The 27,761-nt window shown below is 36.4% G+C and overlaps 1 protein-coding gene across 25 annotated transcripts in view; it reads right to left on the bottom strand.

Annotated features, from left to right (window-relative positions):
• The window catches only part of SNAP91 (synaptosome associated protein 91), a 156,643-nt gene that overhangs the window by 108,550 nt on the left and 20,332 nt on the right, over positions 1–27,761 (bottom strand). For 23 of the 25 annotated variants that reach the window (XM_032275372.1, XM_032275380.1, XM_032275385.1 and 20 more), the window contains exons 3-5: positions 4,362–4,504; positions 1,272–1,347; positions 432–534 (exon numbers count right to left, since the gene is read on the bottom strand). In XM_032275372.1, the coding sequence (XP_032131263.1) occupies positions 432–534; positions 1,272–1,347; positions 4,362–4,504 (322 nt within the window). The remainder of the gene's footprint in view (positions 1–431; positions 535–1,271; positions 1,348–4,361; positions 4,505–27,761) is intronic. The other 2 variants (XM_032275392.1, XM_032275391.1) reach the window with 1 other exon arrangement.

Here is a 27,761-nt window from a genome sequence, read left to right as displayed (position 1 = left end):
GATTACAGGTATCACTGTGCCAGGCTAAATAGCTAATGTCATCTATAGCCACTGTACTTTTAAGTGAATCTTGTCTTAATTCCCTCCTTCTTAAATTATTTAAAGGTATATACATTTTTAAGAATTTTGAATTAATTTTAACAAATAAAATGTTATATAATCTGTCCTGGGATTAGAGAGAAGAAAAAAATGTTGTAGCATATAAACTGAGAAGCAAATCAGGTTTTTCTGCATGAAGATATAAATAAAATAATGCATATTGCAACTTCAAGGCTAACTTCTACAATATTATTTATTGAGTTTCTTTTTTGGGGTGATTGTAAACTGGGCCTTCAAGAAAATTAGTTGGCATTTACGCTTTGTTAGAAGAAATCAAATATGCCTCAAGGACTTATTCTCCTCTAATAAGTGTAAGAAAGACAAAAACATACCCTTTTTTCACCCTGGCAAAATCAAAGGCCATCTGTCTGTAAGAAAAAGCCTTTTCATTCAAATATCTACTATAGCGTCTTATGAAGGTAGACATATCATAACCTGGGGGGAGCGGAAAGAAGAAATAAAATTAATTAATAAAATATTTTCAACCGTGCTTTGCATACTAGTACTTTTTTTTATAACTCTCTAAATGGTGTTAGTCCTAGGATAGGGTCAATAACTGCATCAGATAGGCCTCATTTAAATCCTGCTTCTAGCCAAAAATATTTTTGACACGAGGCATTCCAGGGTTATTTGATTACTTATTCCACCATTCTAGTACAGAATATGTTTTTAAATTTTCCTTCAATTTTTGTTCATTGTTCAAATAAAAGCCAGTTTCAGACTTAATTCATGCAGCTATCTGATAATGTTTCATTTGCTTGATGTGCTTGCTTTACATGTAACAGATAAACAGTGAATATGATAAATGAACAAATGAATGCAGTTCAAATTCCATTAACCCACACAAAAAATTTCTCTAAGACTGGAATAATTTTTTTTTATTTGAGAAGGCATCTCTTATTTCACTGTCTCCTGCACCTTCATAAGAAACAATTGTGGGTCTACCACACCCACTATTACTTTTTAAGGTAAACATGTGGTAAAAATGCCCAAAATAATGTATGTTTTATATGCTGAGTTGTCTATAATTATTTTAAAGCTATATTTAAATATAATTATTTGTACATTCTTAAATATTCAATGAAACTATCAGTTGCAATGATTTTGGATTAATAGCCTCACTTCAAAAATCAAAGCATTGGCAAAAAATTATAAAATATAAATATTCTCACCATGGGATCCACTTTTGTCCAAAAAATTGCTGAGATTGAATAATGTATTTCTAGAAGCCAAATATTGAATAAATCTCTGAAAAACAAAAATTAGAATTAAACACACATATTCTCAAATCATACCTTTAAACAATTTCTGATACTTAAGGAATTTTTTTAAACAAATTCTCATTGTGATCTCTTTTACTCAGTTATAAAGTTTCCTAGAATGCTGAATTTCTCTGAGGGGAAAAAAGCTTTGTGAATTAGAATTAAATTGTGTGATCTTTCATTTCTGCATATAATGGAAATACTACAATTTACTAGGATTCAGTAGGCATCCTACATAAAATGAGTAATTTAAATTTTATCAGTATTTTCCAAAATAAACATCTTATGAATGCAATTTTCACTCAAAAAATACAAAGGAATATTTCCTATGGGAAAAATAATTTTATTGTTCTTTCTCCTAACATTTTTGCTTACAAATAGGTTTACATGGTATATCCACTTTGTGAACTTGTAATTTTAACACAGGCATATCTCATTTTATTGAGCTTAATTTTTATTGAAGTTTTTGCAAATTGAAGATTTATGGCAACCTGGGGATAAGCCAGTTTATCAATGCTCACTTTGTGTCACATTTTGGCAATTCTCACAATATTTCAAACCTTTTCATTATTATTGTATCTGTTTTGGTGAACTGTCATCAGTGATCTTTGATGTTACTACTATAATTGTTGTGGGGTGTCATGAACTGTGCCAATAAATGATGGCAAACTTAATCGGTAAATGTTGTGTGTGTTCTAACTGCACCACCACTGGTTGTCCCCTGACTCTCTCCCTCTCCTCAGACCTCCCTATTCTCTGAGACACAACAATATTGAAATTAAGGCAACTAATAACCCTACAATGACCTCTAGGTGTTCAAGTGAAAGGAGGAGTCGCACATCTTTCACTTTAAGTCAAGAGCTAGAAATGAGAGTGGCATGTTGAAATCTGAGAAAGGCCAAAAGCTAGCTATCTTGTGCCAGATAAATCAAGCTGTAAATACAAGGGAAAAGTATTGAAGAAAATTAAAAGTGTTACTTCAGTGAACACACAAATGATAAGAAAGCAAAATAGCTTTCTTGCTGATATGGAGAATGTTTGAATGGTCTGGATAAAAGATCAAACCAGCTACAACATTCCCTTAAGCCAAAGCCTAATTCAGAGCAAGGTTCCAAATTTTATTCAATTCTAGGAAGTCTAAGAGAGGTGAGGAAACTGCAGAATAAAAGTTTGATGCTAGCAGAGGTTAGTTCATGAGGTTTAAGGAAAGAAGTCATCTCCATAATATAAAGGTACAAGGTGAAGCAGGAAGTGCTGATGAAGACGCTGCAGCAAGTTATCCAGAAGATCTAGCTGAGATAATTCTTTAAGGTGGCTACACGATTTTCAGTGTAGACAAAGCAGCCTTCTATTGGAAGAAGATGCCATCTAGAACTTTCTTATCTAGAAAGGAGAACTCAATATCTGAATTCAAAGCTTCAAAGGACATCCTGATTCTCCTGTTAGGGGCTAATGCAGCTAAGGACATGTAGTGGAAGCCAATGCTCATTTACCATTCTGAAAATCTAGAGCCCTTGAGAATTACACTAAACCTACTCTGCCTGTGCTCTATAAATGGAACAACAAAGCCTGAATGACAGCACATCTGTTTAGAGCATGGTTTACTGAATATTTGAAGCCCACTGCTGAGACCTACTGCTCAGAAAAAAAGATTCCTTTCAAAATTTTGCTGCTGATTGACATGCACCTTGACACCATAAGAACTCTGATGGAGATGTACAAAGAGATCAATGTTGTTTTCATGACTGCTAACACAACATTCATTGTGCAGCCCATGGATCAAGGAGTAATTACTCCTTGATCCATGGGCTGCTTTTTACTTTCAAGTCTTGTGATTTAAGAAATACATTTTGTTAGGCTATAGCTACCACAGATAGTCATTCCTCTGATGGATGTGGGCAAAGTAAATTGAAAACCTTCTAGAAAAGATTCACCATTCTAGATGCCATTAAAAACATTCATTATTCATGGGAGGACATACAAATACCAACATTAGCAGGAATCTGGAAGAAGTGCATTTAAACTTTCATGGATGACTATGAGGGGTTCAAGACCAGTAGAAGAAGTAACTGCAGATGTGGGGAAAATAGCAAGAAAACTAGAATTAGACATAGAGCCTAAAGATGGGACTGAATTGCTGTAATCTTGTGATAAAACTTGAATGGATAAGGAGTTACTTCTCATGGATGAGAAAGAAAGTGGTTTCTTGAAATAAAATCTACCCCTGGTAAAGATACTTTGAACTTTGTTGAAATAACAACAGAGGATATAGAAATTACATAAACAGTTGATAAAGCAGCAGCAAGGTTTGAGAGGACTGACTCTAATTTTGAAAGATATTCAACTGTAGATAAAATGCTATCAAAGAGCACTGAATGCTACAGAGAAATCTTTTGTAAAAGGAAGAGTCAAGGGATGTGGCAAACTTCACTGTTGCCTTGTTTTAAGAAATTTCTATAGTTACTTCAAACTTCAGCAACCACCATCCTAATCAGCCAGCAGCCACCAACATCAGGGCAAGACCTTCTATCAACAAAAAGATTACGACTCACTGAAGGCTCAGATGGTCATTTAATAATCATCTTTTTAAGCAGTAAAGGATTTTAAAATTAGGATACGTACATTGTTTTTTAGATATAATATTGCACACTTAATAAAGTATAGTGTAAATGTAACTTTTACATGCACTGGGAAGCCAAAAGATTTGTGTGACTTGCTTTGTTGCAGTATTAGCTTTTTTGCAGTAGTCTGGAACCAAACCTGCAATATCCTGAGATATACCTATAGCTCATATTCATAAGACAATGTCTAATTTAAAGTTTATTTTTTGTTAAATAGCTAAGGAGAAGATTAAACTTGTATTCTAGATGATCTGGAACTGTGTATTTCCTTTTCTTTTTCTCTTAATTAGTGAAAATTCGAAGAGCCTTAAATCCCCACCATACTCTTCCTAAAACCCTCCTTCTGTCATAAAAAAAAAAAAAAGTTTACTTAGTTTACCTCATTTCCATGCACCATGAGATGATGTGTTGTCACTAAAGCCTTAAATACAACCACCCAGCTACTGTTTGTTGCCCGCTCAAAGAGAGTGTCGGCCATCTGAGGAATATTAACATTGGTCTCGTTGGTAGCCTGGATCAAATCTATGAAAATAGAAGATATTAATCAATGATATTAACAATTACATACAAAAATTCATTTCAGACTTGGAACATTTAAACCTGTTTATTAAAATATGACCTCAAAAGTACTTTGATAACGGCTGATAACAAAATAAAAAAAATTAAGCTAATATTTTACTCATGGACATGTACCTATATTATTTACCCAATGTATTTATTTATTCTTGAGTATACTTTACTACTGAATTTTCTTCTGTGCTCTCTTCTGAATTTATCTGTTTGTGGGTACTTATGCCATTTTAAAAATTATAAACTCCAGGAAGGCTAAGCCTCATATATTTATTCTCCTCTGTTATTGCTACAAGCACAATGACTCAAATGTGGGCACTTATTCTATATGCCATTTGAAGGCAAAAACATAAATGTATTCTTCAAATTTAATAGCTAAAAGCGTATCTCAGTTGGATTTTAACTTTGAAAGGTGCTAGTAAATACACTTATCACATAAGTGGCAGAATGAGATCAAATATTAAAAGAGAAAAGAATTCTATACCCATGTAAGCATTCATAGGACAACTTGACCTGAGTTTATAAGAAAGTAAACATTTATAATACATTCACTGTTCACATCTACATATATTAGTATGAGTCCAGGTGAATTTTAAAAATAAATGACCTCCTGGCCAAGAGGGGGTGTCCAGCATTCAGAAAAGCAGTTAATGCTGTGAGAGAGTTAGCTAGGACAACCAAAGATCATGTGCTAAGGAACAGAAGCTAAGCCACAGTGGGACAGTACAGACTTAAGTACTTCCAACAGTACAAGATGACCTCTTCAGGGCAGCAGACACTGCATGACTTCTGTTGCAGGCTACAATTATCTTGCAGAGACCTGCATGTGATACCCAGTTCCTAGGCAATCCCATGTAACAAACATGCACTTGCAACAAAAATGTAAATATATTCTTCTTCCTCCAAATCCACACTCAGTAATCATTAAACTATACATTTTATGTGTTACATTTCTCTTCACAATAAATCAAAATTGATATTCCATCACTGAAAAATCTCTAAACTCTTTAGACTAAAGGATATCGATAACTGTCCTGAATTATAAGTGGCTCAAGGCAGGCTTATTTCTTAATTTATACAGATTTTAAATTTCTGTCATCATTCCTATCCCATCAACTCCCTTCTCTCAATATTTTCCTTTATTGGACTTTTCCTCATACTTCAGGAAATCTTTCCTGGTCCCTTTCAAATACAGGCCCATGTTGCCTCCCTGTGCTTTAAAACTTGAGGCACTTTGTTCCTGCTGGGTGTTCAGAATAGATGTATATTTGTCATAATTTCTACCATACCACAGCTCCTTAAAAGTGGTAATGTCTGTTTCCTGACCAGCACTTTGCAGAGCACTGTGTACAATATTTGTTGAGCAAAATATATAAAAGACATCCTTCAGCCAAAATTATCAAATGAGTCAACATTTGGAAGATGTAAATAACTCAGTGAACCAATATTTCCCAAATGACTAGTATATAATATTACAAAATAATGCATGGGTAAAGAGATCCATTCAAAGTATGATACAGACCAATGCATTTTAATGTAACAGAAGATTAACAAGTTCACTGATGTAGTTTCAGAGTCAATGTTGCAATTTAAACTTAAGAAACTATAAGTTGGAGAATTGTAGTGTAGTACCAAAGAAGAATATTCACAATTTTCTGAAAAGGATTAAAATAGTTCTCATTTTTCTAAATGAATATCTTTGTGATGCCAGGTTCTCTTCATATACTCTAACTAAAATAATAAATCCCAACAGATGGATTATAGAAACAGATGTAAATATCAGTCTTTTATTGAGCAAGAAATTAAAGAGATTTATAAAAATGTAAAATACTACTCTTTTTATTGTTTCTTTAAAACAATCATTTCCCCTAAAAGTATTATTTATATTAACATGTTTATATGTAACATGTTAATAGATTTATTATTGTTATTTAAAAGTGAATTAAAAAAACTATCCCAGTTGTAATTTTTAATACAGTAAATATCTCACATATGCAAAAGCTTTTTGGGTTCCTTAGTAACAAAGAACCCTGAGACCAGTTTGAGAGCTACTGTTCTTTATCTACAGATACTCATAGACTTAATGGATAACATCTTAATAAACCCACTGTCAGTTAAAAATATTGTTAAGTTGAAAATGCACTTAACACACTGATCCTACTGGAGATCAGAGCTTAGCTTAGCATAACTTAAATGTGCTCAGAATACTGACATTAGCCTGTAGGTTGTAGGGTATGTACATATTTAACTTTAAAGTGTTTTTCCATAATAATTGCTCCAAATGTTCTCATAAGTAGTTATTATATAAGTTTCTACTCCTCTACCTCCTCACAAAAAATAATTTTTAAAGAATTTCAAAAAATAAACAAAGTATAGATATAAACACAAAAAAAATCTTAAAAACTGTGAGCTCTAAATGCTATGTGTATGTCATGTATCAGTTTCTTAGAATTCTAAGCTTTACTGGAACTTGAGAAGATATATCTGGTATCTTTTTGGTAGTTTATAAAACAGCTTTATTGAAGTATAGTTGACATTAGAACTGCACATATGTAAAGTATACTATTTGATAAGTTTTGAGGAACCTATACACTCATAAAACTATCACCAGAAATAAGATAATGAACATATCCATCACCTCCAACAGTTTCCCTATACTCTTTAAAAATTCTTCTTTCTCTTCTCCTGTTGTCCCTTAGCAACCACCAATTTGCTTTCAGTCAATATAAATCAGTTTGCATATTCTAAATTTTATATGAAGGGAGTAAAACTTTTTCCTTGAGAGGTACGGTCTGGATTCTTTCAGTTAGCTAATTATTTTGAGATTTACCCATGTTATTGCAGGTATCAATAATTCATTCCTTTTTATTGTGGAGAGTATTCCATTATATGAACAATCAAAAATTATTTATTCATTCACCTGTTTCTGAACAATTAGGAGTGATTCTAGTTTTTGGTGATTACAAATAAAGCTGCTATGAACATTTACATATATTTATTTATATGGGCATATGACTTCATTTCTCGAGTAATTTTCTAGAAGTAGAAAAGTTGAGTCACTGTTAAATAAACATTTAATTTTAGGGAACTGCCTTCAGAAAGCTGTTTTCAAACTACCAAAAAGATGCCAGATATATCTTGCCAAGTTCAAATATTTAATGTTAGGGAACTGCTTTCTTGCCCGATGGCACTTCTACCATGCTACATTACCACAAGCAGTGTCTGAGCATTCTAGTTGTTCAACATTCCTGCCAAGACTTGATATGATTTTTTTTTTGCTATTCTAACAAGTATGTTGTCATATATCTTGGTTTTTCTTTGCGTTTCCCTAATGACTATAATAGTGTTGAACATTTATTTCATGAGCTTTTCATTTGTTTATTTGCCATTGCTATACATTCTTTTCCTATTTTTATTAGGTTACTTATTTTATTATTGAGTTGTTCTGGATCAAGTCCTCTAACATATGTGACTTGCAAATATTTCCTGTAAGTCTATGGCTTCCCTTTTCATTTTCTTAACAGTGTCTTTGAAAGAAGAGAAATTTTTTAATTATGATGAAATCCTAGAATGCCAGAATTTATTGAGGGGTTTTTTTTATGGAGTATATTTTTGGTGTCATATCTAAGAAATCTTTGCTTAATCCAAGGTCACAAAGCTTTCTTCTGTTTCTTCTACACATTTTATAGTTTTAGGGTTGTACATTTAGGGTTGTACACTTAGGTCAATAATACATTGTTAGTTTTTATAGATGGTATGAGGTATGGCTGTTTCATTTTTCTTCATATGGATATCAGATTGTTCCAACACCGTTTGCTGAAAAAACTATTCTTTCTCCACTGAATCACCTTTGTATCTTTGTCAAAAATAAATGGACCACACATTTTTGAGTCTTTTTTAGGACTCTTTATTCTGTTATGTTGACCTATTTTTCTGTCTTTATACCAATAGCATACTATCTTGATCACTGTAAATTTATTATAATTCATAAAATCAGATAGTGTTAGCCCTCCAAGTTTATTGTGTTTTTTTCAAAATGCTTTTTGGCTCTATTAGGTCCTTTGTATTTCCATATGACTGAGCTTATCAACTTTAACAACAACAAAAAAGGCTCCTGGGATTTTGATTGGGATTATGTTGACTCTATAGATCTATTTGGGGTAAACTGGCATCTTAACAATATTGAATTTTACAACCGGTCTATTTATTTTGGTCTTTAATTTCTCTCAGCAATGTTTTGTTCTTTTTGATATACACATATTTTGCCAGATGCGTTCCTAATATTTTATATTTCTTCAAGATATGGTGTATTTAGTTTTCTTTTCTTTTTTTTTTTTTTTTTTTTTTTTTTTTTTGAGACAGAGTCTTGTCTGGTCACCAGGTTGAACTGCAATGGTGCGATCTCTGCTTACTGCAACCTCCACCTCCTGGGTTCAAGCAATTTTCCTGCCTTAGCCTCCCAAGTAGCAGGGACTTCAGGCACACACCACCACACCTAGTTAACTTTTGTATTTTTAGTAGAAATGGGGTTTCACCATGTTGGTCAGGATAGTCTCGATCTTTTGACCTCATGATCCGCCCACCTCGGCCTCCCAATGTACTGGGATTACAGGAACGAGTCACCATACCTGGCCTATTTTTCATTTCAATATCCAAATGTTCTTGCCAATATCAAGAAATTCTGTACATTGGTCTTGTATTCTGAAACTCTGCTAAACTTATCTATCAGTTCTTTTCGGTAGAGTCCATCACATTTTCTGCACAAATGATCGTTGTTTGTGATTAATCAGTTTTACTTTGCCTGGTGTTCAATATGCTGACACCACTATTTAATATGCTTTCATCCAGTTTTTTTGGTTGTTTTAAGTATGAGTGAAAACAAAGATCCTCCTTGTTATCCCATCTTGCTACAAAGTACCAGTCTCTCTTTCTGGTAGTTTGAAGCAATTGAAAATTAATCTTAGAAAATCTCTCTGAGATATATTATAAATAAGAGAATGAAAGAAATAGATAAAAGTAGAAAGACAACTTTAATTTTCAGGAGTTACAAATAACTGTTCACTAAAACAAGAAAATATTAACAAATCTGAATAGTTCTCAAATTCATGGTCCCCTACTTCTTTTCCCACTACTATATGAGATTGTCAATCACATAAATTCTAGCAAAAGATAGCTCTTCGTGACAGGGCCCTCATTATTGGACTACTCTATAAAATGTTCTCTGAATCATCTCCAGCACAACTAGATATATTTGTGGAAAATTAATTACCCCTGTGTGCCCTTCTGATCACAGCAGTCACTTGTTCAAAACCTCCCAGGGGCCTCATGCTGTCCATTTAATAAAATATGAATACCTCAAGTATGTACTTTATACCTGATGTTTTGAGTATTTTTTGACCTCTCATTAGAAGACTCAGCTACCTTACAAATCTTTTCACTGTTATAAATTGTGCCAACAAAATTATTATGATACATTTACATGCTATTCTCATTGCCTAGAACGTCTCTACCTTCACCCTACTGAGAGCTCATCTCTCAAGATCAATCTTAAATACTATTTTCTCCATGAAGTCTTTTCCGATATTATCCTTAAATAAAGAGTTGCTCTGGTTTTCTCTTCCATGCAAGTAAGGCAAAGGACATCAGACTGGGGGCAAGAGGGCTAGTTCACAATCTCACTCTGCTACTTATGGACAAGGTAATTTGACTACTCTGCAGCTCCATTTTTTTCATCTAGAAATAAGGATAATATTAACTACTTTATCTGCTAGACACTGTCATTAGTGCTAATTATCACCTTATATAACTTTATTGTAGTCCTTATTACACAGAATTATAATTGTTAATTTACATAAGTCTCTCCTCCATTGAAGCTCAAGGTCCAACACGTAACAAGGGGCCATATCTGTATCTATGGATCCCTAGTACCTACCACAGGTCTTTATGTATAAAAGAAACTTAATAAATGCAAGATGGCTATAACTGGTTTGTCATATGTCTCAACAGAAACTACTTTCATATTAAAATTGATGGTAGATATTATAGGCCAAATCTTTCAATAACTCTTACTAGACATAAGTGAATCAACACATTAGAAAGAGTTACTTTCTATCTCATTTTTATGTATACTTTTATCAGCTGCCTAAATTTAGGAACGCATCCTTTATTCCATTTTAAAATCTCTCCCTAAGTTTAATTATATGACGCTGTCAAACCCCACTAGTGTAGCAATTTTTCTTTGCTCAATGTCAGAAAGGGGAACAAAGATTGGTCATTCTTTTATCTTATAATCATCATGTAAACCTGAGCTTCCACAAAGAGAAAATGAGAAACTATAGACCAAAGTCCAAGGTCACACTAAAATGCAATTTAAAAATATTCCTGTCACATAATAATAGCTCAGAATACTTGCCACATGGACAAACTTACATATATGCAAGATTATTCACTGTAATTTTTTTTTTGAGATGGAGTCTCACACTGTTGCCCAGGCTGAAGTGCAATGGTGTGATCTCAGCTCACTGCATCCTCCGCCTCCCGGGTTCACACGATTCTCCTGCCTCAGCCTCCCAAGGAGCTGAGATTACAGGTGCACACCACTACACCCAGCTAATATTTTGTATTTTTAATAGAGACAGGGTTTCACTATATTGGCTAGACTGGTCTCGAACTCCTGACCTCATGATCTGCCCACCTTGGCCTCCCAAAGTGCTGGGATTAGAGGCATGAGCCACCATGCCTGGTCGTAATTCTTTAAAATTTACATCTCATTCCTTCCTACTTTCCTTCCTTCTTCCCTTTCTGTTATAGAATGAATATTTGTGTCCCACTCAACTAAATTCATATGTTGAAATCTACACCCATGTAATGGTATTAGGAGAGGAAGACTTTGGGAGGTGATTAGGTCATCAGAGTGGAGGCCTCATGAATGGGATCAGTATCTTGTAAGAGAGTCCCCAGAGAACACAACAGCCTCTTTCCACCACGTAAGGACAGAATGAGAAGTCAGCAGTGTGCAGTTCAGAAGAGGGCCCTGACCAAACCCTGACCATGCTGGACTTCCCATCTCCAGTGCTGTGAGGAACAAATTTCTATTGTTTATAAGCACCTAGTCTATGATGTTTTCGTAGCCCCCTGAAAACTAATATCCGCTGTTCCTCCCTCCCTTCCATGATCTGTCCCTTGAACAATGAGAACACATGGACACAGGGAGGGGAGCACTACACACTGGGGTCTGTTGGGGGGAAATAGGGGAGGGACAGTGGGGGGTGGGGAGTTGGGGAGAGACAGCAGGGGGAGAAATGCCAGATATAGGGAAGGGGAGGAAGGCAGCAAATCACACTGCCACAAGTGTACCTATGCAACAATCTTGCATGTTCTTCACATGTACCCCCAAACCTAAAATGCAATAAAAAAAAAAACCACCAGAATAAAAAAACACAACAACAAAGGTTTCAAACTTGTAAATATCTGTAAGCAGAAATAAATCCTTCCTATATGGACAACATGAAAAAGTGATACAGATATTTCAGACACTTTTCTTCTTGGGTTCAGCAAGAATGAGAGATATTAACATTGCTTTACCAACAGCTATTTCCTTCCCTCTTCTTCACTGACAGCAAAATCCTGCCCCCATCCATTCTCTGCTCATGAGAAAGACCAAAATGCCAGATAGATACAATCCAGGCTTCCCTTATAGCTAGATATGTAAGCAGCAATCTGCTGAAGTCAATTGGGAAAACTTTTTCTTTCATAATAAACAGAGTTGTAAGTAATATAATAAAAGAATGGAAACATGTCTCCTCTCCTTCAAGAATGTAGCTGAATGTGATGTCATGGCCATCTCAACAGGAGGACAGACTTCACCTATAAGTTGAAGACAGCAGATAGGAATTATAGAAAGCACTTGGGCATAAATGATGGGTTTTTTTTTTCCCACTCCAAATCAAACCCTGGAAGTACCCTTGACTTCTTGTTAAGAAAGATAGTAGGCCAAGCACAGTGGCTCATGCCTGTAATCCCAGCAATTTGGCAGGCCGAGGTGGGCAGATCACTTGAGGTCAGGAGTTTTAAACTAACCTGACCAACATGGTGAAATCCCATCTCTACTAAAAATATAAAAAAGTTATCTTGGCATAGTGGTGGGCACCTGTAATTCAGCTACTCGAGAGGCTGAGGCAGGAGAATTGCTTGAAGCAGGGAGGTGGAGGTTGCTGTGAGTGGAGATGGTGCCACTACATTCCAGCCTGGGTGACAGAGCGAGACTCTGTGTCAAAAAAAAAAAAAAAAAAATAGTAAATAATTTTATTGTTTTGTCTTTAGTTGGGGTACTCTATTACTTGCAACCAAAAGCGTGCTAAGTGATACAAGCTACAACAAAACACCAAAGAAAAGGAACCAGACCTATGGCCTCTCAAGTATCTTCCAGCTCTAACATTCTCTAAGTATCTCACTGCTCCTCAAAATAACAAGGCTTCTATCCTTTCAAAAATGTTCAAAATTCTACTAGTGTCTTCCCTTAGGATAAGAGCCCTTTGCCTAAGTTCAGCTTCAGGTGAGTTAGTTACAGAAACTTAACGGGTTTTATTTTGGGCAGGAGAAAGGCACTATCTTTTCCCCATGTGGAATGTGGACCTAACAATGTGAAACAATTTTGTAGAACATAAATTCTGCACACAGAAGTTCCAAGATATCAGGGGAAAGACTGGGAAATCAACAGAACAAGAATCTAAAGAAGTGATTGGATGTTTCATGCCCTTCGTAGAAGAAGGGAGGGTAAGGAGAGGTATTAAGAAAACTGTGCAAATCTAGGCAAGACTGAGCTAGATGGGATCTCCATTGTAAAACGAAACAACCTAGTGAGGGTTTAGGTGCGAGGGGAAAAGGAGGGGAAAACAAGAATAAGAAGTGATAGCCTTTAATTGCTAACTGTAGATAATGGATGAACAGGGCAAGTAAGAAAAGAATAGATACCTTCTAAGCTTATATAGATAAAGAGAAGCAGCTTATAAATACACCCAATATGATAAACTTTATTTGTAGAACCTAACAACAGATATCCTTCCTCAAATAAATTCTTTAAATAGAAAGATGTGAGTTTTAAAAATACATTATTTACTTTAGATGATATAGCTGAATAAATACCTGTATTTTTACATTAACATGTGAACTTTAATCTAGTTTCTAAGCTATTTCAGTAACTTCCTTCATCTCAAAGAAAATATATATACTTTGTAATTTTTTGTAGTCATTTGTGAAAATACATGCTACAAAATTCTTACACTATTTGTTCCCTAATGGGATTTTGGCAGATTCACAATTAGGAAATACAGCATATATCACAGTTATTGATTTAAGGTTTCAGAGTCAGACCAGATCTAGTTCAATTACCTTGTATTATTTAATACTGTGTGAACTTGTACAAAGTTGCCTCTCTGAACCTCCATTTCTTTATTACTATAAGGGAGATAACAATGTCACCTACCTGACAGCTGTTTTACTAAACCGGGTAATGCAGGCAAAGTATATAGCACAGAGCCTGATACACTAGAAGGAACACACACACACACACACACACACACACACACACACATACACATCACACACACACACACACACACACACACACACACACACACACACACAGAGTTATAATTAGATTTACCTTTTGGCCTATGTCAAAAAGGATTTGGCCATGGTAAGAGGATTGCTTGAGGCTAGGAGTTCGAGACCAGAGGGGGCAACATAACTAGACATCATCGTCTCTACAAAAAGTCCTAGCTGCTGGGAGGCTGAAGTGGGAAGATCACTTGAGCCCAGAAATTCAAGTTTGCAATGAACTATGATTACATCACTGCCCTTCAACTTGGGCAACAGAGCAAGACCCTGTCTCAAAAAAAAAAAAAAAGTATTTGGCATACTTTGTTAATTCTATTAATTTATTAGCACATATTTATTTAGTGCCTAAAATGTGCCAGGCACTGTTTTATCTATTATCTAGAGACAAGAGCAGTGAACAAAACAGACAGTGTCTGCCTTTATGGAGCACACATTCTTATGGAGGGCACAGGCAGACAACTAGATATACAATGTTGAGCAGAGAAAAGTAATGCTAAGAAATATTTAAAAAGTAAGATGATAGATAGAGGATACTGCTTCAGATGGGGTTATCAGAAAAGGCCTCCCCAAGGAAATAACATTTAAAGTGGTCTAAATGTAGCGAGACAGCCAGCAATTCAATTATCTTGAGAAGGAATATTCTAGGCAGAGGAAGACAGCAGAAGCAAAGGCCCTAAGGCAAGGGTATGCCTGACAGATTCAAGAAAAAAACCAGAAAGTCACAGTGTGACTGGAGAACAGCAAGGGACAGAGTGGCAGACAGAGAACTGACCAGGTTCCAGAAAACTCTGTGCATTATAGGTCACAGAAGAGACTTGATATTTCATTCAAAATGGAATGGGAAGCTGCTAGAGGATTTTGGTCAGTAGAGTATTGTGACCTAAGTTTTATTTTGAAGAATTACTATGGTGGCTATAATGGAGCACAGACTAGGTGGGGCAAGGGGAGTCAGGGAGACAAAAAAAGAGGTTATTTTAATAGTTCAAGTGAGAGGTGATAATGAACTTATATCAGTGTGGCAATGGGATAGAAGCAGGAAGACAAAAGGTAAGATTCTGGATATTTCAAAGGAAGAACCAAGAGGAACAGCTGATAGATTTGATGTGGGGAAGAGGACATAAGATACCAAAAGGAATGAAGAATGATAAACTTGCAGCCCTTGAACAACTGGACAAATTACCTCTTGTACACTCTGAGGAAGAAGGAAAGAAAAGCACTGTAGGTGAGCCATGCTTGTACTTAATTCATGTTTGTCTTTCCACCCACTTCTGCCTACTTGTCACTCTCTTCCTTGACTTCATTCCCAACCACAGGGGACCCCAGGCCTGTGCAATGTTTGAGACACATCCAAAGGGATGTCTATTTTCTATGGAGCAGATAAAAGGGTGCCCTCAGAGTTATGTCGGTCATTTCAGAGTCACTGGCAAGCCATACTCAAAGTCTTCTCAACATAGGCCAGTACGAGGTACAGGAATCAGCAACACTTCAAAATGAACATTATAAATTACTGATTATGATTCTTTTGACCAGTAGTAGTAGAAGAGATAATGACCATGAATGTAACACTATGAACTCACAGAGCTCCAAAGAGCCAGCAAAATGCCCAACCACCTGCATAACTCTGAAACTAGGGCCATGTACCACTATTACTTTGGAAGGGGATGGTGGAGGGAAGCTGCCCATATGCCAAATATTGTCAGTCCCTAAGGGTGGTAGAAAATTATCTGTACAAAAATTGGAAATTTATATTTTTGTCTTTTAGTCTTTGTGCACAGCTTGTTGTGGCATTAACAATGCAACCTTAAGCAAGTCATTCGATTTCCTTTCCTAGAGTTTTCTGTGAGGCAGATATGATACAGGCATGCCAGCTGTAATACTAAATTGCTTTTATATTTTATCCTCTTTTGAGTGTTTACTTATACATTATCATGGGATTCTCAAAAGAACTCTGTGTTTTAAGAATCAGAAATTTATAGGAATAGAACTTTAAAAGGATAATTAAAAGCACAGATCATTCTGTAGAGGTGGAAGATGACCATTTGTAGCAGACTACTGAAACAGAAGATCTTGGTGTTCTGGGCAATACACAAAGAATCTCAAGCCAGTTCTCTAAGCTGGCAGTAATTGCTGGAAGGATGGCCTTTGCTGACTTCGTTGCTAGAGACATTTTAGAAGCTATGAGCAGCTTAGGTTACTGATTTCCTGCTACGGCCACACAATGACCAACTACCATGTCTAGTCTTCAAGTATGTCTGGTAAATTAACACGTGTCCTATTTACATCACAGCCTTAATGGTTTTCTTTTTCCCTTTTTCAAAGAACCTTGAACTAAACTTAAGGGGTTTACATTCAAATTATCTCCAAAACAGTATTTTAGACATCTCTAGAGAATAATTTACCATAATGGTAAACTTACCATCTCCCAGCACTGATTGACCAATTCTGAATATCTTTTAAAAATATCTAACCTTCAAGCTGTAACCACAACCCATCACTTCCTACTGTATCCTCCAAAAAGGATAGCTATTTTATCCTCAGTTAACTCCTTATATTCAATACTTCCTCAAGAGTGCTCTCAAGCCATAAAAAAAGCAGTGTTTCATAAATGGGACTCAAACAGCAGACACCAGGCATCAGTGTTCTGTTCCAATCAAGCTGCCTACCCACACACGTGAAACTTATGTTTCCTAAAAATAAATAGTTCAGAAATGGCAACTGCTGCTGCAGGCATTTGAGACTTTTCTCCTTTGCTGTATCTATAACCTAATCTCTAAGATGTCTCCCAAATTTGTTTCCATTTTTCATTCCAAGGCTATCACAGGACTGGATCTAACCTCTACCTTCCACTCCTGTGCCTCCCCTCTGGAGAATCCTTGACACCATCTCCCAGCTTTATCCCACCTCTTTGGCCTTACCCAAAGCCTCACTGTTATTATTCTTTATGGCCCTCATCTTACTTCCTAGGAGAAATCACCCAATAAAAATCCAAGTCTGTTTTCTCTCTGAAATACCAAGGAATACAACTTTAGTTCTTAATACATTTTTTTTTTACTTTTCTGTAGGATTTAAGTAAAAAGAAATAAATAATAGCTAAGTGAAATGAAAAAAAAAATACAGTTGGCTGTCTGTATCCACAGGTCCCACATCCTCAGATCCAACTAAACTCAGATGGAAAATATTTGAAAAGAAAACCACCACACAACAAAAAATAACAGTACTACAATAAAAAATAATGCAAATTAAAAACCAATATGGGATAACAACTATTTGCATAGCATTTGCATTGTATTAGGTATTACAAGTAATCCAGTGATGACGTAAAGTATATACAGGAGAATGTGCACAGGTTATATGCAAACACTACATATATCAGGGACTTGAGCATCCATGGAATTTGGTATCCACAGGGAGTCCTAAAATCAATTCACCATAGATACTGAGGGACACCTGAATTTAAGTTTCCCCTCCATAAATATCCTTAATTCCTAGAGGAAAAAAAAGACCAAAAAAAAGAAAGAAAAAAGGAAAAACTGGTTAGAAAATGGTTTCTCCACTTCTTTGAAAACACTAAAGAGAAGTTGCTGAGCCGACATTTGCTGATGAGAAAATTGTGGGAAGAAATGAAGACTGGTCAGAAATTTAGAAATAAAAGTCAATAGCACCAGAAAGACAAACCAGTAGGTTAACCCCTGAAGCCTCAGGACCCATCCCTATCTCTCCTTTTTCTACAAGACCCTGAACAGCTGAGATCCGTGACCAGGCCAACCCATTCCATTCCTTTCTAACAAATGGGTAGAAAAATGAATAAAGTTCCTAGTTCCACTATAGTTTGGGGTCAGGAGGGAAGACCTTTCTGACATCCCCAAATAGAACTATATGTTTTTAATCCTTAAAGCACTGTAACAACAATTAAGTTTCTTCAGTAGTTCACCCCTAGGCTTCAATGCACTTCAGGCACATTATGAGTAATACAGGCTTGGTAAGCTACCTAGAGAACTTAAATATTAATCATAATATAGTTCTAGAATAAAGTATTTTCTAAGATTTAAAATTTAGGCTTCAGTGTTCACACTCAGCAACACAAAATTATATATTATTCATGTCCACTTACATTTTTTTCAAAAAGATAAGCTAAATCAAAATATGGCTATCTTTCCCATAGCATCATATACTCAACTATTAACAGCTCTTTATAAGGACACCTCTTAATATCTCTTTACAGCTCTCAGAGCTAAGAGCAACTCGGTCAAATATATTTACAAAACTTTCTGGGTCACCCAGGTAATTTATGCCAAAGAAAAGGCTAGACCTCTCTCAATTAAGTTTAAAAATTTAGAATTAAAGAGTTTATCATATTATTTCCCCCCATTCATACCTATACCACTATTTGTACTTGAAAATGTATGCACCTTAGTAACCATAGTAGTAGACATATCAACTACTCAATTTAAAAGGATTAAGTAAGGTTTTAAATTTTTTACTTTCTGTGTGGCAACGTCCCTCTTATCCTATTCTATAACTTCTGTTCTTGTTTTCATTTCCTTTCATTCAAGCGGTAGAAAAAATTTGGCACTGTCACATTCCATCGAAAACTCACTCTCTGATGACCCAACTCTTCTTTAAAACCATCCATGTCTAAGTGTTCTGAGCATGTTCACCAGACAGGAAGCTTCAGAACTGTAGGATATTTAGGCAATCTGTTTTATTTTATCTTCTCCAAACTTAATTCTTCTTAAGTCTGTGTTTCTCTTTATAAGCTTTTCATACTCAGCACTAAAAAGGATGATATACAAGTTTGCAGGTATTTTCTTAAATTCTCTAGTGCTCAGTCTAGAACAAGTTTCTTAGTCTTGGCACTACTGATATTTTGGGCCAGAAAATTCTTCATTATGAGAAGCTTTCTTATGTACTGAGGATGTTTAGCAGCATTCCTAACCTCTACCTACAAGATGCCAGTAGAATCCACCTTCCCTCCAAGACAATCAAAAGCACCTCCAGACATTGTTGTAGACTGCTGAGAACTGTTTGTCTAGAATAAGAGTGTGGAGATCTCAGGGGTTGAAGTTGGGCTGGAGTAGGACCCCAGGGAAGCTGTCCCAGCTTGTGACCAATACTTATCTAGTTTTGGTTGTGGCCAAATGACCATGCTGCATGAGTAACAGTCAGTAAGAACCTAATATGTATGCATAATGCTTACTATTATAAACAAAAAAAAATTAAAAAAAAAAAAAAAAACTCTCACATATAATCAGGCATAGCAGTCCTTTGCTTTTGAGTGGGTTACAATCCAAAAGTATGTTTTAGAATCACTGGGTTGAATTATAAGAAATTACCATTTTTGTCAGTCAAAACTGGTTAACACCATCAGCAATTCCAACCTAATAATTCTCTGAAGCAATTGTAGATTCCCACAAAATCCTATCAAACTCTTATATCCTGGCTGCTCCCTTCTTCTCCTGAGGTCCCCAGATAGCACTGGACTGAACTTTGATTTTAACCAAGAGCAGTCACTGCTTCTGAGGAGATTTTCTATCTCTCTAGGCCCTGTGGAACAACACAACTTTAGAGCTTTTCTAAAACCCTGCTGTCCAAAGAAAGAGATGTCTATTTCCTATGTTTCTCTTCAACTCTTTTTCCTCATTAAGATCCTCAAGATAAGACCACCGGTACATATACAAAAATCCACAGAAGATTCATCTATAGTTTACAACTTGACAAAGATTACTAGCCAGCTCAGAAAAAAAAAAAGTTAGAAAACATCAAGGGAGGCCAGGCATGGTGGCTTAAGCCTGTAATCCCAGCATTTGGGAGGCTGAGTCGCGTGGATCACCTGAGGTCAGGAGTTCGAGACCAGCCTGACCAATATGGAGAAGCCCCATCTCTACTAAAAATACAAAAAATTAGCCAGGTGTGTTGGTGCATGCCTGTAATCCCAGCTACTTGGGAGGCTGAGGCAGGGAAATCACTTGAACCCGTGAGGTGGAGGTTGCAGTGAGCTGAGATTTCACCATTGCATTCCAGCCTGGGAAACAAGAGCAAAAATCCATCTCAAAGAAAAGAAACATCAAGGGAAAAACAAGCAAGGAAAAGAATAGAACTGTATTTACTGGAGGTAGAGAACACCATAAAATATAGGTAACTGAAGGGATGTATACTTTGAGCAACAGTGCTCTATAGATACTATGGGTCATAGGGCTCCCATTATCGAGTAACAGAACGAAGAGCAGTGAGAACACAGCAATGTTTCTTTAAGTTGCAGGTTAATGAAAGTTTTCTTGAATTCTCCTGATACCCTCTAGACCTCACTTCCATTTGGTGACATGATGGTCCACTGTTTTCTCTCCTCAATCCTGGAAAAAAAAAGGAGTTCCTCCTCCTTCTTAAGGCCACACCACATTCTTGGCTCTCATTCCTGTAGGAGGCTTTCTTCTCCCTCCTCTGTCATTATTTATTTATTTATTTTTGAGACAGAGTCTCACTCTGTTATGCAGGCTGGAGTGCAGTGGTACATTTATGGCTCACTTCAGCCTTGACCTCCTGGGCTCAAGAGATCCTCCCAGATTAGCTTCCAAATGAATAGTTGGGACCACAGACACATGCCACCATGCCCAGCTGATTTTTGTGGAATATTTTTTGTAGAGACAGAGTTTCACCATGTTGCCCAGGCTGGTCTTGAACTCCTGGGCTCAAGCAATCTGCCCACTTCAGCCTCCCAAAGTGCTAAGATTATAGGCTTGAGCCACTGCACATGGCCTATTTCTTTATTTCTTTATTTTTTCTATTATAACCTTTCCCCTATATCCTCTAAGTACATCTTTAAAGTAGCCATTTTTTGAGGAAAAGAAAACATAAGATCCCTCTCTTATGTCTTATACTCTAGATTCCCTAATCTCACACCTTCTCTTTGTCTCCATTTCATCACTCAAGACTCGGGAACCCATTATAATCAGCCAGCCTCTGGAAGCCTTTACCATATAACGATCATCCCCATCATGCTTCCTAATCTGCTCCAGGGTCAGCTGTGTCCTCTAAAATGCCAAAACCAATGGACATTCTCCGGTTTCTACCCTATTCTGTGTGTCAATCATGATTTAGGTTTTAAAAGTCACATTTCCTGGGATTTGGGGAAACTACCCTTTTCTGGGCCTTTTCTTATCTCTGCCTTTCCTTCTCAGTCTCCATTACTGGCCCTTCTTTTTTCACCAATCCCTTAAATAACGGGTATGCCTAAGATGACTTCCTTAATCCTCTTCTGCTCTTAGTCAAGACTCTCTTACTAAGTGATATAGTTTGGCTATTTGTTCTCTCCAACTATCATGTTGAAATTTGATCTCCAATGTTAGAGGTGGGGCCTAAAGGAAGGTGTTTGGGCCATGGGGTGGATCACTAGTGAATGGGTTGGTGCTGTCCTCATGGTAATGAGCAAATTCTTTCTCTATTAGTTAATGGGAGATCTGATTGTTAAAAAGAGCCTGGCACCTCCTCCTCTCTCCTGCTCCCTCTCTTGCCATGTGACACGCCTGTTCCCCCTTTGCCCTCCACCACAAGTAAATGCTGAGGTCCTGACCAGAAGCAGTTGGTGACACTATACTTCTTGAACAACCTGCAGAACCATGAGTCAAATAAACCTCTGTTCTTTATAAATCATCAAGTCTCAGGTACTCCTTTATAATAACACAAAATGGGCTAACACATTAATCAATCTCTTCCATGCCCATACTTTTAGTAGACCTGGATAATTGAAAATGGATCAGCAAGACAAAAATGGAAATCATTACCTTGTTTTCAAACCTACTTTGCCTAGCTCAGATAATGGTACCACCATCCACAAAGGCCCCTCAGCTTTCTAGCTCTGGATCATTCTTGTCTTCTTTCTTGTTTTCCACATTCAGTCAACCACCACATCGCACAGATAGCATCTCCTACAAATCTCTGGAACAGTTTCCCTGCTCTATGTTAATAATCTTCTTAGTATCTTCTGTGCAGATCACTATCACAATTGCATCATACCTTTGTTTCCCTGCCATTTTTCCCCTTCTATTTTTAATCAGCTCTCAAAAGTATAGTTCTAAATACAAATGTGATTATGTCTGATGAATAGTTTCATACAATCTAGTTCACTTCAACCTGGGTTTCCCAATACCCTAAAGCAAAGAAGTTAACTTCTCTTTCATGAATCTGGACTGACATTAAATACCATCATTGGAAAAATTAAGAAAATAGTCACTCAAATCATGCTCTGAATTCTGTGGTTCAGATGAGGAACCTGGGTTGGGAAAGGCTGACATAAGCCTTCCATTACTGCTACTTCACACACACCCTGCTTCCAAACAAGAAGCCCCATGCTCTTTCACAACTGTATGTGTTTGCATATGTTATTTCTCTGGCCTGGCATTTTCTTTTTCCACCTGTCCATGAGTGGGTTTCTATTCATCCTAGATGCTCAAACAATACCTCCTTTGCAAACTTCCTTGGACCTTGCCAAACAAAATCCTTTCTGTCATACTCTGTACATGCCTTTACAGTTCATCGGACAATATCATGCAGATTTATTTATTCACATATCTGTGCACTTTACTATAATGCAAGCTTTGCTTCACCAGCAAAATTCCTGAAATACACTGGATATGAAACAAGTCTTTTTTGAGAAAACCATAATAAATGCTCCTTTTTCCTTATCTTAAAAACCTGCATTAGTTGCTCCAATTCTCAGAGCTCTGTTTTTTAAAAAAAAAAAAAATCAGAAGCTATTTAATATCACATTGACATTAATCATAGTTATAAGAAACCCTAGAACCATTCTGCGATGACTCCACTTTTTCAAAAGAACAGATGGAGGGAGAAAGCCATGAAAATTACTCTTAAAATGAGATACACCAAGATCTGTGCCTCTTTCCTAGAAGATAACCACCAACTAGCAAAAAAGGAAGGAGAATATTCAGTATGGGCATAGACCTTGTTAAAATTCTCTTTAGTTTAGAAAACATATTCCTTTACTGTTCTAAGTTCCTATCAGAAAAACAAGCAAAACTTGTCCCTCAGTGTCTAAACAAGACAAGAATCATGATTGGACACCACAGCCCCAGTATATATGCTTCAGAGAAAGTTTTAAGAATAGCTAGAATATATCCCACGTTAATACAGTTGCCTGGTCACACCCTCAGAGCATGATTTCTGGCTGTGGAAAACCCCCTGTGTGTCACCTGCAAATACAGCAACACCTGACAGTTCATGGGTCCAGGCCTCCTTCCATATTGGAAAAAATCCTGTTTTTGGCAAAGAGCTAGAAGTAGCAGGAACAACGCCTGCTGTGTTGTTTGGCTCAGACTAACAGAGAAAAGCAAGAAATAATAAATAGTTTGGTTTTCCCTTTCAGAAAACATCTATCTCACTGTCATTAAAAATAATTAAAGTTAGGAAAACACAAGAATAATCTCTAATTTCAGCAGGTTATAAGACTATCACACACTGTTTAATTTCTTCTTTAATAATTCTATAAGAAAATCTAGGGTAGGAACCTCTGTTATCTTTGACCCTTGCTTCTTCCTATGCTGACCCCATACTAAGTGCTATGAACTTCTTCATGTCTTCAACTCGAACCTTCTCCCTGTAACCACCTCCTACCAACCTTGCAGAACCTGCTTCTGGACTTCTAAGACAGTTCCAACAAGTAGATTTCCCATCTCTCCAATCCTTTGTGCATTCAACAAAACTGAGGTTCTCAAAACAATTTTTTGAGCTGATCGTTCTTTTGCTCCAGATAATTTCAATAGCCAATCAGCTAAAAGAGAATCCAGTCATCTTTATCTCACATTCAAGGTCCTACCGAATATATTCCCATATCTGTGCTTCCATTTTTTAAAAAAAATAGCTCTTTTCTTCATCTTTAACATATTACTCAATTGACTTGCTTTTTTGTTTATTTCTTTTTGATTCTCTTATCCTTACCTCACATGTAAGCTCTACAAGGAAAACATTTTTAGCTGTTTGGTTCATTAAGGTACCCCAAATATCTATACCAGTAGATGCACAGTAGACACTTATTAAATACTTGTTGTGAACCTGGCACATACTCTGCTTTTACCTCAGTTACCTAAATTCTAGCCTTCCCTAATATCATACAGTCAACACTGTTTTTTTTTTCTTTCTTTTCTTATCTTTTACTTGAGTTCTTCCTGTACCAGGCCTGCAAAACAAATGAAATTAGATGAACTCTCACAGGTAATAATTGGTTACTTAGTTAAGCACTATTTTGGTGACATCAAATGCTCATCTGAATTAAGCTGATAATATTTACATAACTCTCAATAAAATTCACTACTTAGTTTTTTAAGAGTTACTGGCCACAGAGGTATTTAACAATGAATCAAGGGTACAGTTTAAGGAGTTTTATTGAAGTTTAAACATTAAGGAAGAGTCTCTTTTGTTCAAAGCACTGATAAAGATTTGTGCTTTAAACTGTGTCTAGTAAGTAGGCCTTTGATGACTAATTCAGCTAAGAAATTATTGAAATTTAGGGCCCAGTTTGGGCCCAGGCCACTACATGGGAAATAATCACTTTCATCCTTTTATATTATCTAGGGCTTTAGGTGGCTCAGCTAAATTTCAAGTGTAACATATAGCAGCTTAAAGATCTTTTAGGCCAATGATTATATCCATTTGGATTAACAGAATGATTCAATGGATGATACTAAATTTACCAAATCTCACTTCAATTAGTAGAGCATAATCAAACTTTTCTTTACGGCTGTGTCCCATGAGAGTACAACTGAGTAAGGATGAGATGAATGCCAACTTCTATAGAGCCTATTAGGAAAAAAGACAGGCACTGTGGCCACTGTGTTAATGGCACACTCTTGCTAATCAACAATAATGCCTTTTTTTGTTGTTGATGGGCCTGAAAGTTATGCTACTTAGGTACTGATTTTCTTGGATAATAATTTTAAAATAAAAACGTTAAGTCCTTGATAAAGCTCAAGTTCATTAAGTTTTGGTACTGAGAAATGGACATAATACAGGACTCAACATGACTTATTTGATTATAGTTATCCAGGTACTCTATGCCTCATGCAACCTAGCTGTTAACCCTTTAGCTTCCTGATAATCTCATACTTGGGTTTGATGAGTTCTTGTAATATAGATAGAGTGAAGTATTCAGTGGGATTTGTGGTAAAATATCAGTTACTTCCAATGAACTTATGCTTACTGTTTTAGTTATTCTTACCTAATACGATGACAATGAAAACATTGTTTTAAGAAAAAAAATAGCAGCAAATTATTTCATGCCCTTCAGGAAATAAGAATAATAATAAATATCCTAAACGGGCCATATATTTGTGACAAAGGTCACCTGAAATTCAACTAAAATATAAATGTTTAAGAATTTCTAAACTATACTTGTATCACAGCGTGTCCAAGAACTTAAAGATAATTAATAATATGATTTTCTTTTTACATATATTCGTTTTTCTCCCTCTCCATGGTAAGTTCATCTTGGGCAGAGGCCACTTCATGTATTCACTCATCCAGATATTTGAAAAGGCCATTATAAGCCATTTGAAGTTTTGGCTGAGTAAAACGGGGGTTACTAGCATAGCAATGCCATGACTGGAATTACATTTGAAAGGATCACTCTGACTGCTGTGTTGAGAGTATTCTGTTGGAAATGGGGGAAGGACAGAAGCAGAATCAGGCAGCCATCACAGTCATCCTGGTAAGAGAAGATGGAAACTGCTAGCAGGGGCAGTGGAGGTTGTAGGATTTATATTTATTTTGCAGATAGCTGGAGTCAACTAATTTTCCTGACTTGGAGGAAATGGGGGTAGGAGAGAAATAAAGGAGTCAGGCAACTTCAAGGTTTTGGCTTCAGCAACTGAACGGATGCAGTTCTTATGTACTGAGAGGCAGATGACTGAGATAAGATGGGTTGATCGATGGGGGAGAGAGGGTTCAGTCTTGGATGTGTTGAGTGTGAGATGTCTTAAAATATTTTCAAACCCATGAATGCTGACACCATTATGGGCCAAGATTAAAATTTTATGTTTTTCTGGTCTCTTAACTCTCCCTCTTACATTTCATATATGATCCCATAGCCTCTGCATCAGAATTTCCTTTCAGTATTTTCTCTCCATTTTATTCCCTTGGCTATTTCCTTATTCAGGCTCTTATTATCATTTGACTCACTCTAATATCTTTTTATATAGTCTCTTTTTGCTCCAGTGAAGCCATCTCTTACATAACCAGATGTATATTTGTAAAACATAAAGGTGATAATGGAACTCTCCTGTTTAAAACTCTGTATTGGCTTCTCACTGCTTAATAAAATAAAACTTAGGGCTGGCATCAATGATTCTTTCTACAAAGCCCCAACCTTCCTCTTTTTTTACTATATACAAAATATGCCATGTCTAGTCATGCTTCTTTGTCTGGAAAACTCCTATTTGTCCCTCAAGTCCGTCAACATCCAGCCAAGCATCACCATTTCTTTTTTTTTTTTTTTTTTTTGAGATGGAGTCTCACTCTGTCACCATGCTGGAGGGCAGTGGCACGATCTCAGATCACTGCAACCTCCACCTCCTAGGTTCAAGCAATTCTCCTGCCTCAGCCTCCTGAGTAGCTGGGACCACAGGTGTGCACCACCACGCCCAGCTAATTTTCTTTTGTATTTTTAGTAGAGATGGGGTTTCACCATGTTGGTCAGGATGGTCTCAATCTTTTGACCTAGTGATTTGACCGCCTCAGCCTCCCAAAGTGGTGGGATTACAGGCGTGAGCCACGGTGCCCAGCCCAAACATTACCACTTCTAAAAAACCTTTCCCAACTACCTTCAGGCAAAATTTGCCATTTCTACAACTCTGTGGTTTCAAAATACATCAGTTATACCTCCATGGTATCACTTATAATGGTATATTATTAATAGCTTGCTTATATATCTATCCTATAAGGCTCTCAGTAGAGGCTGCTATGTCTTTTCTGTTTTCTTACAGCATCTCAGTAAGTGGTAATTTCATGGAAGACTCTCTGTTTACCTCCCCATCAACCCCCGATGAAATTAAGTGTCACTTAGAGGTAGCAAGGGTGTCTATACTCTAATCTTTCACCTTCAGGAGTGCCACCCATCATGGCTCAGTGTGGGGCTTAGAAAGCCTTCTGCTATGCCATCTACAACACTAGGAACAAAGACATTTAGGACTATCCAAAGAAAGGGAAGCTGGTGGCAGGCCAAAACAGCTTGCTAACAGAGCAGCCGTCATGATACATCAACTGTCAGCTATCTCTTCATACTTGAATATACTGAAGTCTTTATAATATGCCTATGAGACTACATAGCACAGTTTTCAAACTGTCATCTGATTAACCCTCAAAATTAAAAATTCTGTTTTTGCTCTCCTACAAAATTATAAAACCATAAAAGGAAGAAAATTAACACCTAGAAGAATATACTATGGTCTCTAGCAAAAATAAGTGAAATATAACAATGATAAATGAAACAATATATTTTACTCTTACAAAAAATGGTAAGAAGTGGTAGACTACTAGTAAAAAAGACCACAAGACAAGCACTAAAAATGAAAACCTCCAAATAATTTTG

The sequence above is a fragment of the Sapajus apella genome, unplaced genomic scaffold, assembly GCF_009761245.1.
Source record: "Sapajus apella isolate SASKATOON/1434 unplaced genomic scaffold, GSC_monkey_1.0 scaffold6, whole genome shotgun sequence".
NCBI lineage: Eukaryota > Metazoa > Chordata > Mammalia > Primates > Cebidae > Sapajus > Sapajus apella.
Note: the sequence above shows the minus strand (reverse complement) of the source record. Positions and strands in the feature narration are given on the sequence as shown.